This window comes from Bubalus kerabau, chromosome 1 (assembly GCF_029407905.1).
Source record: "Bubalus kerabau isolate K-KA32 ecotype Philippines breed swamp buffalo chromosome 1, PCC_UOA_SB_1v2, whole genome shotgun sequence".
Lineage (NCBI taxonomy): Eukaryota > Metazoa > Chordata > Mammalia > Artiodactyla > Bovidae > Bubalus > Bubalus kerabau.
Genome location: NC_073624.1, coordinates 226323468 through 226341291, shown reverse-complemented (window position 1 = coordinate 226341291; position 17824 = coordinate 226323468). Strand labels below are relative to the sequence as shown.

General features: G+C 34.3%; 1 protein-coding gene across 4 annotated transcripts in view; it reads right to left on the bottom strand.

The window, feature by feature from the left end:
- Positions 1-1469: 1469 nt before the first annotated feature.
- Positions 1470-17824, bottom strand: part of RBM27 (RNA binding motif protein 27) — a 60321-nt gene continuing 43966 nt past the window's right edge. For 3 of the 4 annotated variants that reach the window (XM_055557206.1, XM_055557215.1, XM_055557222.1), the window contains exons 15-21: positions 13854-13973; positions 12888-12962; positions 12583-12747; positions 10912-11016; positions 10610-10801; positions 6370-6480; positions 1470-4608 (exon numbers count right to left, since the gene is read on the bottom strand). In XM_055557206.1, coding sequence (XP_055413181.1) covers positions 4525-4608; positions 6370-6480; positions 10610-10801; positions 10912-11016; positions 12583-12747; positions 12888-12962; positions 13854-13973 — 852 coding nt within the window. In that variant the 3' untranslated portion in view covers positions 1470-4524. The remainder of the gene's footprint in view (positions 4609-6369; positions 6481-10609; positions 10802-10911; positions 11017-12582; positions 12748-12887; positions 12963-13853; positions 13974-17824) is intronic. The other variant, XM_055557231.1, reaches the window with a different exon arrangement.

The window sequence follows — 17824 nt, the reverse complement described above, 5'->3', positions numbered from 1 at the left end:
AAACAATCATCAAACACTATTCTGACCTTAATTTCACCTATATCAGGTCACCCATCTCAGAGTGCATGGGATGGTTTAGTAAACCTAAGGTTGATTACAGAACCAGGTAAATGGTAGATGATCCTGTAGAAAGGAGATCACTTGGCAGTAAATCAATTTAGCATAAATGAAGGTGATTCATAACACACTGATTAGAAGCACAGTTTTGTGTTGTTTTTTTTTTTTAATCAGTGTTGGTTGGCTCCTCAAATAGATCTTCGAGGCTAAAAGTGATACAAAATGGACAGGTCTGACTTGCAAAACTTTGGTTCGTTTAAAGCAAACCTGGCGCATCTTAAAATGATCCCATGGGCTGACATACACACTCATCTTTATTGGTACATAACTAGACCCAGCCTAGATACTACAATGGGGTTTGCAATTCAAAATGTATCCTTGGCTTTAGAATAATTTACATCGAAATTAGTAAAAACTTCACATAAAGCCAGTAATTTAATGAGAGCTCCATTTTAGTAAAATGTTTGACTTGTTACTATTAAACAAATATAACTATGTTCAGAATTATGCTTGCCCTCTCCCAAAAGCCTCAGACTAATGTTTACTACAAACATATACTGGATAAATTATAATCTATTCAAAACAAATGGCAACACAGCTTATTTGCTACTTAATTCATAAAATATGGATAAAACTGTTTATTTGAAAAGAAGGAAAATGAAATTTACTCCTATTCTTTAGTATTTTCCTGTATAAACTGAGATTTGAAGAACGACTCTTCTTGGACAAACATTTGGAGGGAACTGTATACAAAAAGCAGTTTTTAAAACAAAAAAATGGGAGCCCAAGCGATATACTTCTTTTTCCCATCACCACCCAGTCCCCTTGATTAAGACCACTCCTTCTCTCGTTATTCCTCACTAAACAGCCATCACAATTACTATACTGTAAATTCAAGGTGTTCTTTCTTTTCTCTCTATTGTGCTTATGGAAATATCCTTCCTACTGTTTGTTGGCATCTTGAATATCCTCAAGATAATACTAAAATAACTGCTTTTATAAAATAGTTTGTGCTTTTATCTGGGATACCAAGACCCATTCATGAAAAGAGAACTATGCTATCAAGTTTACTTGTAACACTTTAAGGCCCTTCCCTTTTGTTTCCAAGACCACTCTACCTATCAAAGGAGTTATTCTACTGAATATTTAATAGCCAGTGATTTTGGTACCCAAATTCAGATTGAGTGACGTTCTCCCATGTACATGAACTCAACATAAAACACACATACATATCCATCACTCATTCATTCTCACTCAAGCAAGCATACACACACATTTTCTTTCTTTCCAGAACAAGCCAGAATTACAGCTCTTTTGGTGATTGTTATAATTTTTGGAATGGTTCATAAATTTTGCAAATTCTTTTAAATTTGTAACTTTTATCTTTTTTTCTTTCTTTTTTCCCAATTGTGAACCATTCCATATTGCATCTTTATTGCAAAAGTCAACATGCTTCTTAGAAATTCAGATTGTAATTGATAAAACAAACATTACATATATGAATTTAAATGTATAAACAGTTAGAAATTCAACAATATCTCCTATTATACTATTACACAAGTTCACAATTTTGTAAAAACTATAATACAGGCATACTATACATCAAGAGGAACCACTATTCCTTTTCACATGATTTTTTTCTTTTTTTTTTTTAAATAATGATCCATACCATGGACCTTTCTTTTCCACCCTAACAAGACGTTTTCCAATTTATCACCTTAGCTAGTGACAATGTTTTCTCAATGTTACAACATGAAGAAATTGAGGGAAATTCTACATTCCCCGGGGTTACCTTTTTAAGCCTGGGCAGTAAGCCACTAGTAAAACCAAGCTGACCAAGCCAGGTTGGTGGTTGTTACTGCTTAATAGCTACTTAGAAAGATGTCATATACATTCAAAAGAACAGAATTTGCCTCAGATGGTATGTGTTATTTCTGTAAGTGAAGATGCCAAGAAAACAAATCATGTTTACTCGCTTTTAAGAGAAATTCTAATGGTTTGGGATCTCAGCCCTAAAGGAAAAAATACATACATTCAACTAGTTTATGCTAACCTTAAATTTTCCAATATTCAATGCATATTTTGAATTATTTTTGAGAGTCAAACATTAGAAATGACATTTTGAAAGCGTTTTAGTCCTATTTAAGGTGTAACAAAAACTAAGTTTTAAAGGGCCTAAAAACTTACTGGAAAAAGTGTCTATTTATTCTTCACTTTAACATCCTTCTCTTTCACCCCATCTCCCCCAAGAACTAAATAATCAAACAAATCCTTAACTCTGTCTGTACTGAGAGTGTAATAAGATGTCAATTTTAGGTTAAAAAAAAATCATATGAAAAGGAATCTCATTCTGCTGAACTGTCAGTCTACTGAAAATTTTCTTACAGCTCCATTAATTTACTGTAATTTTCAGTTTCCAAATACAAAAATACAACAATTCTTATTGAAATCTATAGGCTGGTAGTTTTAGTACACAAAAAAAACCAAACAAATTATTTACAAAATTATACAGTTTAAGAAAAAACTTTGTACAAAAAATATATAAATCCTTTGTTCCCTCTATCACGTTTAAACTGTCAGGACTCAAAATATTCACCACAATGAATCTTTCAAAATATATACTGACTGAGCCACAGACATCAAGAAAATTTCATTAGAGATGATGGAGGAAGAAGGAGCAAGATTGCTTATTCTAGTACCCCATTGTGATGTTTTCCTTCTCTTATAAGCTTTGTGTTATCAGAAATATAGTAATAACCTAGAAAGAGGAAGTCCATTATGAAGGGAAAATTACATAAAAACTTAAAAATGATCCTGGTTTGACACATCATTCCAGGAAAATATACAGAAGAGGAAAGATAATCAGCATGTGGGATTTAACTTCTCATAGCCAAAAAAATCTAGAGTCCTGATGGTTTTAAATTTCTTAGTGAATAGTTTCTACTGTGAGAAACAGTCTTTATCTCAGGAAACAAAATCCTTGACATGGTGATCACCAAGAACCTTCTGAAGCCAACAGAAGGTTTCAAATTTTCACACCACACATATTATAAAAACATAGATGTGTATATCCTTGAAAAAGTGATATCCTATTTACATTAATCATTTTATTTCCCCAGGGGTCAATACAGTGTAGTGTTGCTCCTCTGCTTTTCCATCTAACATTCAGAACACAAGGACATAAATTTACAGATATATTTTACTTAACAGATACTCTACTCTATACAGTGTACAGTAAAAATGCACACAGTGAAGGAAACTGTCTACTGAAAGATGCTTATGTTCATGGATAGCAACAAGCTACAAAATTATGAAAATATAAGGTCATCTGATCAAAGTCAAGTTATGACTCCCATTTATTTCTAGCATACCCATCCCCCTACCCCATCCCACCCCCAACCTACCCCCAGTCACCTCACCATCATGGTTTAAATTAGGAAAAGCATTTCAGACACTTTTAAACCCTTCTGCATAAATATTAACTGAAGTGAAGCTTAAAAAAAAAGCTGGTGACTCTCCCCACAAATCCTTCCATCATTCTCATCAAAATATCACTTATTTATCAAGGTGCTGGTTTAAACTTTTTATTGGGGACTGACTTTTGGTGGCCCCAAAGAATCACTTATCTCAGTAATGGGTAAGTCAGGCTATTAATAAAAAGACAGGAGAAAGAAAATGGGGATATGGGGATGAGAAAGGGGCAACAGATAAAAGCCTTTTTTATAGTCTGAAAACATAAAAACAAAAAAAAACAAAAAAAAAACACAACTGAACCAATGCTTGATAATTTCAAAGCAAACTAAAAACTCAGTAGCAGAAGTTCAGAAGAGTTAATGTGATGACAGAATGGAAATACCACAGAGCCTGCCTAGCATAAAGAACAGTTATGATTAACACTAAAATAGTACTCACTGCTGCATATTAAATCCCCCCCAAATTTAGACTGAATATAAGTTGGGCTCCGCCTCAATAAAAAAAAGTAAATTTACATTTCTTCCAAGACAACTCTTGAAAGCCAAAGGGTATTTTAATTACAAGTATCTCCTACTGTCTGACGACCCATCCATAATAGCTGAGAGTTAAGAGATTCCAGGCGATTTGACATTTAATGAAATTTTATCAGCAGATTATAATCCAAAATAAAATTTCTGAACACCCTGTCATTTACATCATAATCCAACACCAATAGAAACAAAAACAGGTGGTGTGGAAAATAAGGCTCTAGAGATTATCCGTGTCATTCCTGTGGATCGTCACAACTGTGTAAAAGTCACTAGGCCTTTGGTGCTTTAATATCATGAACAGTTATGAGATGTATTTAAATAGCAAACTTGCTGTCCTTACACCTACTGTGTCGAAAAGAAAAATTAAAAAAAAATTTTTTTGGCTCATTGACTTCTTTAAATAATTTTAAAAAGTTGTTCTTCTAAACAATATTCCTAAAAATTATACAAGTCGCATCAGATTTCATCTTCGCCACGAACGAGACTCATATTCATCTTCGTCTTCGTCGTCATCATCATGCAAAAACAAATCCGAGGTTTCTGTTTCCTGAAAAAAAGAGGGTAAAATCTGCTCAGTGGCACAAGAAAACTAAGTAGAATACTTTTTAGGCCAAAGAACAAACAGACTAGTATACAATGCCCAGACTGGATTTACAAGTGATAAACTCATAGAGTATCTTTAGTAAGTAAGTAAGTAAAGTCATTCAGTGTGTCTGACTCTTTGTGACCCCATGGACAGTAGCCTACCAGGCTCCTCTGTTCGTGGGATTTTCCAGGCAAGAGTACTGGAGTGGGCTGCCATTTCCTTCTCCAGGGGACCTTCCCAACCCAGGGATTGAACCTGGGTCTTCCACATTGCAGGCAGATGCTTTACCGTCTGAGCCACCAGGGAAGCCCAAGTATCTTTAGGGGCAAGAAAAACTAAAAATGTTATTTAAAAAAAAAAAAAAAATATATATATATATATATATATATTTGTCTCCCTTGTTAATTTTGTTAGTTTAATAGGAGAAGACTTCCATTCTAATATCATCAGGAAAATTAAAAAACATACAAATGTTGAGTGGGGGGTATCTATGACACATTTTTTATTAATTTTATTCTATTATCTTAAAAGTGAGAAAAATAAATAACCACTTGAACTTCTGAATTTTTCCTCTGCTGCTGCTGCTGCAAAGTCGCTTCAGTCGTGTCTGACTCTGTGCGACCCCACAGACGGCAGCCCACCAGGCTCCCCTGTCCCTGGGATTCTCCAGGCAAGAACACTGGAGTGGGTTGACATTTCCTCCTCCAGTGCAGGAAAGTGAAAAGTGAAAGTGAAGTCGCTCAATCGTGTCCGACTCTGTGCGACCCTGTGGACTGCAGCCCACCAGGCTCCTCCATCCATGGGATTTTCCTGGCAAGAGTACTGGAGTGGGGTGCCATCGCCTTCTCCAGAGTTTTTCCTCTAAGAGCCAATTATTTGTGAGGGAAGAATATAACTTTCCTATGACACTGATACTCTAAATCTACCATAAAAATCTAAAATCTTACAAACATTACAAAGTATCTACAGACATTCCCAAAATACCAAGATTTTTCTGTTCTTAACAAAGGAAAAGTTTCTGCTTTTGTAAAATTTTCTGCTGTAGGTAAAATTACCCATTTGGTCAGGAAAACTCTTGATCAGCCATAAATGCTTGCTATCTTTTAAAATCAAAATTACAATGAAAGAGGAACAACTTGCAAGCAATGCTCCCTAAAGTGTCTACTTTAAGAAACTAACTAGAAATATAGGAGTAAAAAAGCAATATTAGTCCCCATTGTTTTAAGAAGCTGTTTAATATTTATGTATTTATTTAATATTTATATATTTAAGTCCATGGTTTTGCTATTCTTTCCTCTTATGTCCAACTTCTTTACACTCTCACTTTAATGAACTATACATAGAAAATAAGAAACTCAAATCTATTACTTAGGGAACTTGAATAAGTGAAAACTAAAACAACCAGATACAATTTAACTGTTCCCTTAATCCACATCTTTATTTACCAAAATAAAAATGGCCAGAGCCCCAATAAAGCCGAAATAAATGCAAATTTTAAAAAAAGAATAGTTTCTCCTACAAAAGAAAATAATCCCCAAAAGAGCTTTTTCATTTCTGCACCTGTCCTGATTCTTTAATAAACTTCTAGACTAGTGTTAATCACATGCATGAAAAAACTCATTATGTATTTTAAAATTTATATTATTTACTTTAATGTCAAGAAAAGCATATAACTGGAAAACAATCTAATTCAACTCTTTTATTTTCAGTTGTTAAATTTACCTCCTCCTTGACTTCTTCTTCCTCAGTCTCAGTGGATACAGAAGGCACCTTGGCCTTGTGCCATGATATTTGTAGCCGACGGTCTTTGAATTTTGACCCTTGGTTTGCAGGCTAAAATAGATTTTAGAACACAAGAGTTTGTTCTCACATTTACTAATGATTTCTTCAAATTGTGTGCTATTAAAAGTTTAATGATTATTTGAAGGGAAAAAATCTGTTAAAATGGATCTACAAATAATCTCCAATGAGAGCTAGAAAAAGTGATGTTCTTTTTAATTAGAAAAACATGTCTGGCTTTCCCAGGATAATCCATGATTAATGCTGATGCCACATAAATTTTAAGATTTGTCTTGGTTTGGAAGATAAATTATATACAGTCATTCTACTTAGAAAAATCACGATGAGGACAACAAATACTGCCTTAATATGATTACTGACCTTTCACATTGATAATTATAAATTTAGAGTAAAATCCTACAAATGTAAGTAATTTAAAAATCATCTATTCATCTCATGATATCCCTTCTATCCCAATCCATATCTGATAAACTGTTTCCACTTCCTCTCCTGAAATGTTATACGACGACAAACACTCCATGGCACATCTGTGCATCCCACAAATGCTAAACACGATCCTGCGGTTTTGCTTTTGTTTGCTTCTGCAAGCGTGCTCAATTGTGTCCAACTCTGCAGTCTCATGGACTGTAGCCAGCCAGGCTTCTCTGTCCATGGAATTTTCCAGGCAAGAATACTGGAGTAGGGGATCTTCCTGACCAGGGATCAAACCCAGATCTGTGTCTCCTGCACTGGTAGGCAGATTCTTTACCACTGAGCCACCTGGAATGTCAAACACTATCCTACCTACCTCAGGGTAAAATAACTCAGTTTCAAATGTATTTCTTGTTACTACCATCTAAACATTTTTTTCTCTCCCCATCAAATTTCAATAAGAGACAACAAAAAACCCATGGCACATATTAAAATGAATATCAGAATTACTCATTTTAGTATGTCCCATGAGTCAAAATGTTTACATTTACCATCTTTTCAAAATTAGGTAGTTACTAAGTGAGTAGATATTAAAAGTTCTTATCACTGGGAAAAAATTTTTTCTCATGTGAGGCGACGACAGATGCTAACTAATTTTAGTAATCATATATGTATATCAAATCATTATGTTGTACATCTGAAAATAATAAAGTGTTACATGTCAATTATATCTTAATAAATCTTGAAAAAAAGGCAACCTGTATAATTTGTGGATTTGTTGTTGTTATTGTTCAGTCACTAAGTCATGTCTGACTCTTTTGCAACTCCATGGACTGCAGACAGCCAGTCTCCACTGTCCATGGAATGGAGTGGGTTTCCATTTCTGTTTCCAGAATGATCCAGATCTTTCCGACCCAGGGATCGAACCCGCGTCTCCTGCATTGGCAGGCAGGTGAATTCTTTACCACCAAACCACCAGGGCAGCTCCTAATTTGTGTAATAGACATCCCTTACTCTATCCTTTAACATATAATATGACCAATTATAGAGACTTTATCAGTATTCTGTTCATTCCTATATTATTTAAATTCTTTCCAGTTTTACTGAAGTATAACTGACAAAACTGTAAGATATTTAAAGTGTACAATGTGACGATTTGAAACACTGGGAAAAGATACCCTTCCTCCTTTGATCAACACATTCATATCTCACAGATTTAGCCTTTAGGGAGGCAGTTGAAGGAGGGGGCTAGAACATTTAAGTTCTAATCTCTTAGCAAAGTTCAATTATATAATACAGTCTAATCAATTGAGGTCACCTTTCACTATTAAGTTCTTAGACTTTGTTATTTCCATTTTAAAATAAAGATACGTTACTTTTACTAGCAAGAAAAGGCAATATAAAAATTTTAATCTGTATTAACTGGGTTGCTTTCCAAAGAAGGCAGTAGTTCTATCCTCCAGAAGGAATTTAAGGCATTAAATGTATTATATTTCTATTAATATTACTGAAGGAAGAGGAGAAATTTAATTTGCATGTAGCCAGGAACTAAGAATATAAAACTCCCACTACTTAACTTGCAACAAATAAGATTAATAAATAGAATAAAGATGTATTTTAACATCTTTAAGTTCAAGTCAGGAACTCTCATACAACACTGATGAGAATCTAAACTAATAAAATTGATGCAGTTTACTCAACAGTTTCATCTACATCAACAGAAATGCATACATATATTAAAAGACATCTAAAATAATGTTCATTGCAACACTGTTCATAAAAATGAAATGGAAATAATCCAAATACTTATCAATAGGAGAACGGAAAAGTAAATTGTGGTATATTTATACAACTGAAAACTATACAGAAATAAAAATAGCCAACTACTGTTACATGTAATAACATGAATAAATCTCAGAAATATAATGTTAGGAAAAAAACCAAATAGACACAGTTCAACATAGCTTCACTAAAACCCATCAACCATCTCTTCAGATATAGCCGCTCAATGAGCTTTTCACAGTCATTAAGGACTGAAAGGATACTGAAAACATACATTTCACTTTAGCCTTTGTGAGATATGAAATATCAAAGAAGAGCTGCCCTGTAAGTTTGTCAAATCTACTTTCAATAACGTCTCAGGCATATGTATTTCTGTATTTTTTTTTTTTTTTTCCCAAAGAAAGCACACTATACTGCCCAAGTACCTCTTATCAGAGTTTTTTCTAGCACTCAAGACTGTCTGATAGCACCCTGTCAAAACAAAAAACAAACTACAAAACACCATCAAAACTAACAGTAGTGTCTCGTTCTTTAAGTTGCCTCCTGTGCCTTGGCTTTCTTTGCTCCTTCCCCAAACGTCTGGACATGTCCCATAATGCACAGAGTGTTATATTTCAGACTTAAAAAATGTATGTATGTAAAAGTTGGTTATTATAAATACTCTGTAATGACTCGACTTATGATAAGGGCAGAGAGCCAATTGAGCATGACTTCTGGGTTAAAACTTAACATTTACATATACATCTCCAGTAACCCTCAGGATAGAGCAAAGCAGCTTCCTACCTCACAAGATAACTTCCTTTTTTAATGAAAACTTTCTGCAGAGCCAAATTTATGAAAATTCTGCTTTATATTATCTAATGTCACCTCAGCAGAGCTGGCCATGGATCTAAATGTCCAACTATTTGGCAAGGAGATTCAAATGTTATATAATCGACACTGAAGGACAAAAATCAACGTTCACCTGGGCTCCAGAAGAACACCTTGCACACGTACAGTGCTCCTCCATCTGTTACCTTCTTTACTCCTAAAAGAAGTCTCTTAAAGACAATCTTCCACTTTACAAAAAAAATAACGGTCAGACTAGTGAAAGAACTGGCTCGAGTGTAAACAGGCTACAGCCAAGATGGCTCTCAAATCTGGACATTTTATAACAAGCTAGCATTCTCCAATGGCCAGGGCAAAACAAGGTTAATGGGCATCAAACTAATGAAACTATACTGTGAAGTCTTGCTGTGTAAGATTTCCTTTACCACTGTTAGGGCTGAAAATGCTTTCTCTCAAAAAAGTTGTTTGAGGAATAGGGATTTTGGATGTTAACAGTAAACTGTGTATTATCACCTTGGTCCTGTATGATCTCAGTGGACTTTTTTAAGCTTCACTTTTCCCATCTTTACACATGGGATTTTATACATACTTTATTTCATGCATGAAATATGAAAATGCTCTAGCACAAATAACACTCAGAAAATATTTACTGAATGAATTAATGAATGGTTAGAAAGAGAAAATATGCAAAATAATAGAAACATTTACCTGTGGCAAATATTTATTCAAATGTTTGTCTAAAAGTAAATGGTCATCACTGTATACAGAATTTAACTAAGCATGACACTTCTCCTAACAAATTTTTCCTTTGGATTTCATCTCCATCCCAGACTATTTTCATTGATTGGTACCTGGTAAGCCATGTAAACACCTGGTAAAAGATGTAATAAACCCTCAAGCAAAAATCAAATATACCTTTGGAGCAACTTTTGTCACTACAAATGCATTTATGTGAAATATTACAGAATATAGCATGAGCTACTTCTTGACCTTCAAATATATTAACAGGAATGTGCTAATATCCATGACTTTACAATTTAATTTTCTAATCTATAAAACATTTGACATTTATACAGAAGGCAGCAAGGAAATGCTGAATACAATGATTTTATAGTTAGCACTTAGTACTTTAAAAACTTACTGAAAAATGCTGAAGTAAGTCATCTTTCTCCTCCTCCATGAAGCCCCCAACTGTGAGTGCTTTGGGGCGGTGGTCCACCACCATGTGATTTAGTGAACCCCTTCCTCTCCCTCCACGGCCTCGGCCTCTCCCTCGACCTTGAGAGGACATGGTCTTTCCTCGACCCACAGGTAAAATACCTAACCGTGCAGCCTGAATAACAAAAGACAGAATATAATATACAATGTCAGACTAAACCTTGGAAAACAGGGAAACTATTTTTTGAGATGTTAACTGTAATACGTAACTCCTCTTAATCTCACCTCAACCTGTAACTGATTGAGTTTTTTCCGTAACTCTGTTGTGTCTTCTCCTGAGGATAGCCTCTTGTGAAGGTCCAGTTCAGTATCTAATAGTTCTTTTTGGGCCTGTGGAAAAATTAAGAGTAAAAATGTATTTTTTAGACAACTTACAAAATCTTGTTCAGAATATTAAACTTTTAGAATGACACAGATCTCTTCTGGGTAAATGTGAAAGCATGAAATCTCTTCTGGGTGTTTTAAGGAAAGTAACTTGACAGATATAATATTGAAAACATGTAGAGTATAATGTTATCAGTAATAACAATAAAAGTATTACTGCTTAATAAGCAAGTAGTATTACAATATGCTTAAGATGGCCTAAAAATCAGACACTGGAAACAGTCATCTGAGATGAGGGAGTTGAGAATGATTATCACATAATAAAGCATCATAACTGAAACACAATGGTATAAAATAAATTATATGGTAAAAATTCACTAATAATACAAATATAACAGTTATAATCATTGCTTTCAGATCTGAACCCTATAACTATTGCCACTCTTTTTCTTTTTTAAAGGAACAAATTATCAGTCTTTAGCTGGTGTGACTTTGAGAGATTTTCTTCCCCCATATTCTCTTAAATTTCTATAATTAAATGTTCTTTCCATAATTGGGGAAGCTTCAATTAAAAATAACATTTTTATTACATATTTTAAAAGCAAAAGCAGTCTTTTTTTAATCATAAGTTAATATTTTAAACAAAATTTTATTGGATTATATAGTTGATTGACAATGTGTAAAATATAATCTTAAACACTTCACATTCTTTTACTAACAGAAAAGCAAAAAAAAAAAAAAAAGAAAACTACAATTTCAAATGCAATATAATGCTGCATATAAAAATTTACATTCTATATATGTGACAAATTTATTTCCAGTTCTCAAGTGAAGTTGCTCAGTCATGTCCAACTTTTTGCGACCCCATGGACTGTAGCCTACCAGGCTCCTCAGTCCATGGAATTTTCCAGGCAAGAGTACTGGAGTGGGGTGCCATTTCCTTCTCCAAGGGATCTTCCTGACCCAGGGATTGAACCCAGATCTCCCGCATTGCAGGCAGACACTTTACCATCTGAGCCACCAGGGAAGCCCTCTAGTTCTCCAAGGGCTGCAGATTTATCTAAAATCCTACTACAGACCTGTAGAATAATGATAGAACCTCAGTGTAAAAGCAAACATTCTCCTACAGTAAGGAAACAAATAGAAATTAACAAAATTAGACTTAAATAGATCTAGAACTTTTGACTATTGTTTTCAATAAAAAGCCATATTTTTATCCATACTAAAGTCAATGCTGTCTTCTGACTATTAAAAAAGATGGCTGTATTACAATGTAATTGAAGAATTATGGAAAGAATTCATGAAAAGAGGAAATGTCTCTTTGCTTGTCATCACTCTAGCAGTTACATCCTCAGCATGAAGAACAAAAACATTTCAGTTAAAAATATATCTTTGTTCAAACTGGGTAGTATCATTTCTTTCAAAGGGAGTACATAGCATTTACAGAAATATTAAAAAAAAAAATTGTTGCTAGTGTCTCAAACTAGTCACTTAAGGTTCCACTGTACTTTCAAAGTGCCAAGCACACCACAAATGTTCAATAAGCCTATACTGAAAGAAAAATGCAATTACCTCTGTTTTTGTCTTTACTTTAGATGGTGTGGAGACTGCAGAAGATGTTTTTAACTCATCTTTCAATTGTGAGATCTTTTCTCCAAGCTCTTTCAAAGTCTTCATTATATTTGCTCTCTCTTCTGGTTTCATGTTTTTGTTTTTTTCTAGCTTGGATATTAACATCTATAAAATGAACAAAAAAAAGTAAAACTATGCTTAGTAAATTCTAATACAAATAACCTTGAAGATTTTGGGGGGAATATCTTTGGAAAATCCATTCTGTACATCAATTCCAGCAAGCAAATAATGAATGCTTGTCTTACCTTTTGGCATTCTATTTGTTTCTCTAACATTTCTTGCCTCTTTTTCCTCATATCTTGTTGTAGCTTCATTGCTTCCTGTATGGACAGTTAAGTTTCTCATTACTAACTTTTTCCTTAGAAGTTTGCCAATGATACATAAGGCTACTATAATCTCAACTCATCTCCCATGAGTCATCCCTTACACAAGACAGCTCTTCCTCCTAATCAAAAAATAGCTGACCAGATATGAAACCTTTAAACCTATTTTCCCAACACTTCCAATATAAAAGAGTTTACATTTATAATTGTACTTTAACATTTCAAGTACTGAACACAAATTAGCTGTATCTATGAGGTTTATTCACTTAAAAGACCTGAACGCATACATAAAGAAAAACAAGAGCTGTTTTCACCTCCCCATGTAATAAGTCAAATCCTTATTTTTGAAGTTTAAAGTCTAAAAATGTGAGATGCAGCTCTACGTTAGAAATTATAGCAAAATCTATGTGGAAAATGTCTCTGACCCCTCTGTTAATTAATCTCTAATTATACTTAGATAATATATATATAAACATCTATTTTGTTTGAAAAACTATGTGAGTTTAAATCTAAAATGATAATTGTTATACTTCATGTGAAACTTTATCTAGTGTACAAAGCCAGACAGAAATTAAGAGAAAATAATGAAACAAAAATATCTGTTTCTCGCCCTTTTCTCTCCCTTGCAGGAAAAAAAGAAAAAAAAGGTCAACTCACTCAGTGTCTTTAATTTTTATATAGGAAAAAAAATTCTTTCCTTGTGCTTGATGTAGGTACTAAGGCAACTAACTGCAAAACATTTTTCAAGTATACAATGCATCAAGCAGCAGTTAAATAAACATTATAGTAGTTCCATAACAACATTGAATTGTTCAAGTTATTAATACAATCACTTAAGAATTCAATAGATCCTTTCCTTTTGAAGAGAGGAAAAATCAAGATTGTTACCTGCTTCTTTTTAAGAACTTCTTGGACATCATGAGATTTTGATCCTGAGCAAAGTTTTGAAGGTGTCTTTAAGTTTGTGGAGCTATAAATCATTTTTGGATGGCCTGGAGTTGAAAATATCTAGGAAACACAAATATGATTAAATCTTAGCAATGCCTTAAAATAATTTTTTAAAAAGACTGCATAAATTTTTTTAAGGAGTAAAGTTTTGGCTATTTTTACATTTAAAAACTCCATTTATGAAACAAGTTCTTTATATATAAACTCAATTATCCAAATACAAAACCTTTTTAGCAATAATGTTGCATTACTGAATATAAAGAAAATTTTCTTTTCTTTGTATTTTTTTAATTGGGAGAAAAAGAACAACTACTTCTGACATCTAGGAGCCAGACTGCCACTCAGAGCTAGGCCTCAGTGTTCCCTTGTTAAACATGAACAATTTCATAGTATATTGACTTCAGACAAGGCCACTCTTGTGGATCATGGTGGATCAAGGCAAAAATAAAATCATTCCATGACTAAACACAAAAAAACCTGTAAATACTACCCAAACCATAAAATGACTAAACTCTACCCTGGCTAATATGAATGACTACAGCTTCTTTACCAAATACAGTTTTGGCCTAATTCTGGTCTTCCCTCCTTCTAGGTAAACTTCTTAGGAAATCTGATCATAGCATTACTACTCTTTCTTTTAACCTTCCCCCAAATTACCTAATACAGCCAATGCTAAAATAAGCCCATGCTCCTGCTGCTAAGTTGCTTCAGTCGTGTCCGACTCTGTGTGACCCCATAGTTGGCAACCCATGCTAACACCCTCTAAGTGACAGGTCCCATGGTTTCACTGTGTATACTTCCTCACTGAATAATAAATTCAACTTGCTCAACTAAAGATGTGTTTGTGGAGGTCTTTGGTGGGGGTTGGGTGGCTAATGTCATTAAGCTATCTTCCACAAGTATCAAATAAAAACCCATGTTTCTAATAGTTGCAAACCCTCCTAAGAAGTAAGGTTCTTTGCAAATATTACAACCAACCATAAGATAAGTAGCCAGCTCACATATCTAATGCTATAAGCAAAATGGTGTCCGCCTTTACTCTGCTTATCTTGCTATTTAGATTCCTTTATGAACAGATGACTCCAGACAATCTTCCCCTCTTTAAGGCATAGCAGAGCAACATACTATACTATAATCTCTCTGGTCAAGTTTTCCCTAACATACTCCACTCTTATTTTTAAATTAACTTTGAATATATCATATAAGGGACACAGATAAATGTATATAATACTAAGAAATTATAAACACTTAATATAATACTAAGAAATTTGTAGAACATTCAATCATGTATACATGCATACATGTATACATGCATACATGCATACATGTATACATGTATACAAATACAAAACTTCTCTGAATCAAACATTTAATTGCTCTAAAAATTAAACTATTTTAAATACATAGGAAACAAATACTGTAGAAATCTGTACAGATAATGTTCATGTCATTATTATTTATCAAAATAAAAATACCAATAGCTATAATTTACTAAGCACTTATTATATTCTTTTGTGTTTTACCAACACAAAATTTTTTAACCCCCACAGCAACTGAGTTTATTGAAAGGGAAACCAATGCTTGTCAATTATCTAACACAGCTATTAAGAGTCAGTCAGCACTGTGTGACTTCAAAAACTGTGATTGTTTTTGTTTTTCCATCTTTTAGTATTGATGATTTTTTTTTAAATAAACAGAAGTACAAAATCATATATATATATATATATAAAATGATGCATCCATCACCAAGCAGCAATGATCAATTTACATTATTTTATGTAAAATAACATTGTTATATTTAAATCCCCAACTATATCCTCATAACAAACACCACATATTATTTTATCTGTGGTTTTTTTTTGGCTTTACCATGAGGTACATGGGATCTTAGTTCCCTGAAGGGGGGGTCAAACTCATGCCCCCTGCATTTGACACGTGGAGTCTTAACCACTGAACTGCCAGGGAAGTCCTTGTATTTCAGTTTTATCTCTAAAAGAGAAGGACTCCTTTCTTTTTTACATAAAATCACAATACGATCATCACACTAAAATGGTAACAATTCTTTAAAATCATTAAATATTTACAACTCAAGATTACATTATAATTTTCAAAACATTTTCCCATATTTGAATTAGGAGGTACTAAAGTCCAGGACGGAGAAGGCAATAGCACCCCCACCCCACTCCAGTACTTTTGCCTGGAGAATCCCATGGACGGTGTAGGCTGCAGTCCATGGGGTCGCTGGAGTCGGATATGACTGAGTGACTTCACTTTCACTTTTCACTTTCATGCATTGGAGAAGGAAATGGCAACCCACTCCAGTGTTCTTGCCTGGAGAATCCCAGGGACGGGGAAGCCTGGTGGGCTGCCGTCTACGGGGTCACACAGAGTCGGACACGACTGAAGTGACTTAGCAAAGTCCAGGAGGAGAAGGGGACAACAGAGGATGAGATGGTTGGATGGCATCACCGACTTGATGGACATGAGTCTGAGTGAACTCCGGGAGTTGGCGATGGACAGGGAAGCCTGGCGTGCTGTGGTTCATGGGGTCGCCAAGTGTCAGACACGACTGAGCAACTGAACTGAACTGAACTGAACTCAAAGTCCATATAGTATAATTGGTTATATTTCTTTAAAGTCTCCTCTAATTCTGTTTCCCTCTCCATATTTTTGCTTAATAAAGAAAAACATTTATTTGGCTCCACTGGGTCTTAGCTGCAGCACGTGGAATCTAGTTCCTTGACCTTTGATCAAACCCGGGCCCCCTGTACTGGAAGTGTGACGTCTTAGCCACTAGACCACCAGGGAAGTCCCTCCATATCATTGTAAATCACTTGTTGAAGAGACCAGGTCACTCATCCTATTGTATTCACCACAGGATTCTATGGTATCCTTTAACATGTTCCTCTGACCTCTGAATTTCCTTTAAATTGGTGAAGAGTTCTAGAGTCTTAATGACACTTTTTCACTCTCTAAAAGGATGCTAGTGATCTTTGACAAATTCTTTGCTTTCTGGTTTGACAAAATATTCTAGGGCTCATCTGGAACACTGTCAGCCCCAGATTTGGGAACAAACATTTCTTCAAGGATCCCTGGTTCCTTTCAATGCTGGGGACAGGAGTGTCAGGGTCATTACCATCAGGCTGGGTTATTGTTTCCAGACCTTTTTAGTGGACAGAATTGAGAGATGTTCTGGAGGTTTTTAAAGTTGTCTAGTTTCCTCTATCCTTGCTGTAACCACCAAGATTTAAATTACATGGATTACTTTTTGTTCTTTTTTCTATTATAAACAAATACTTATATGTGTTCACTGCCCCTACTTTCTAACAATGGCTGACTACATTTTTTGTTCCATTTTATTTCTTTTACTTAATGTATCCTGATAATCACCTCATGGTATATATAAAGATACTCCTCATTCCTCTGCAAAGTACACATATGCGTTTGGGTGGATGTACTACATTTTTAGTAACCTATTGCCTACTGATTGATATTTGGACTGTTTGCAGTCTCTCACTATTGAAAAGAGTCTATGTTTCCTAGTCTTGCTCGTACGTCTTTCCATAGTTTGACAAGTACATCTTTGGCATAGATTCTTAGAGGAGGATTACTGGTTTAGAGTAAATGCATACATAATTTTACAGCATAATATATAGACAATGCCAAATTTCAAGGGGGTTGTACCATTTAGCATCTCTGTCAGCATATAAATTTCAGATCCTTGTAGAAATTACCCTGGTTTATTAGGTAATTTTAAAAATGGATCTAATTTTTTTTTCCAATCAGGCTATCCAGTCATCCTAATACCATTCACCAAAAGCCCATACATTCCCCGCTGATCTCAGATAATGTGTTAGCATATAATATATCCCTATTCTTTTTTTTAAATATAAATTTATTTATTTTAATTG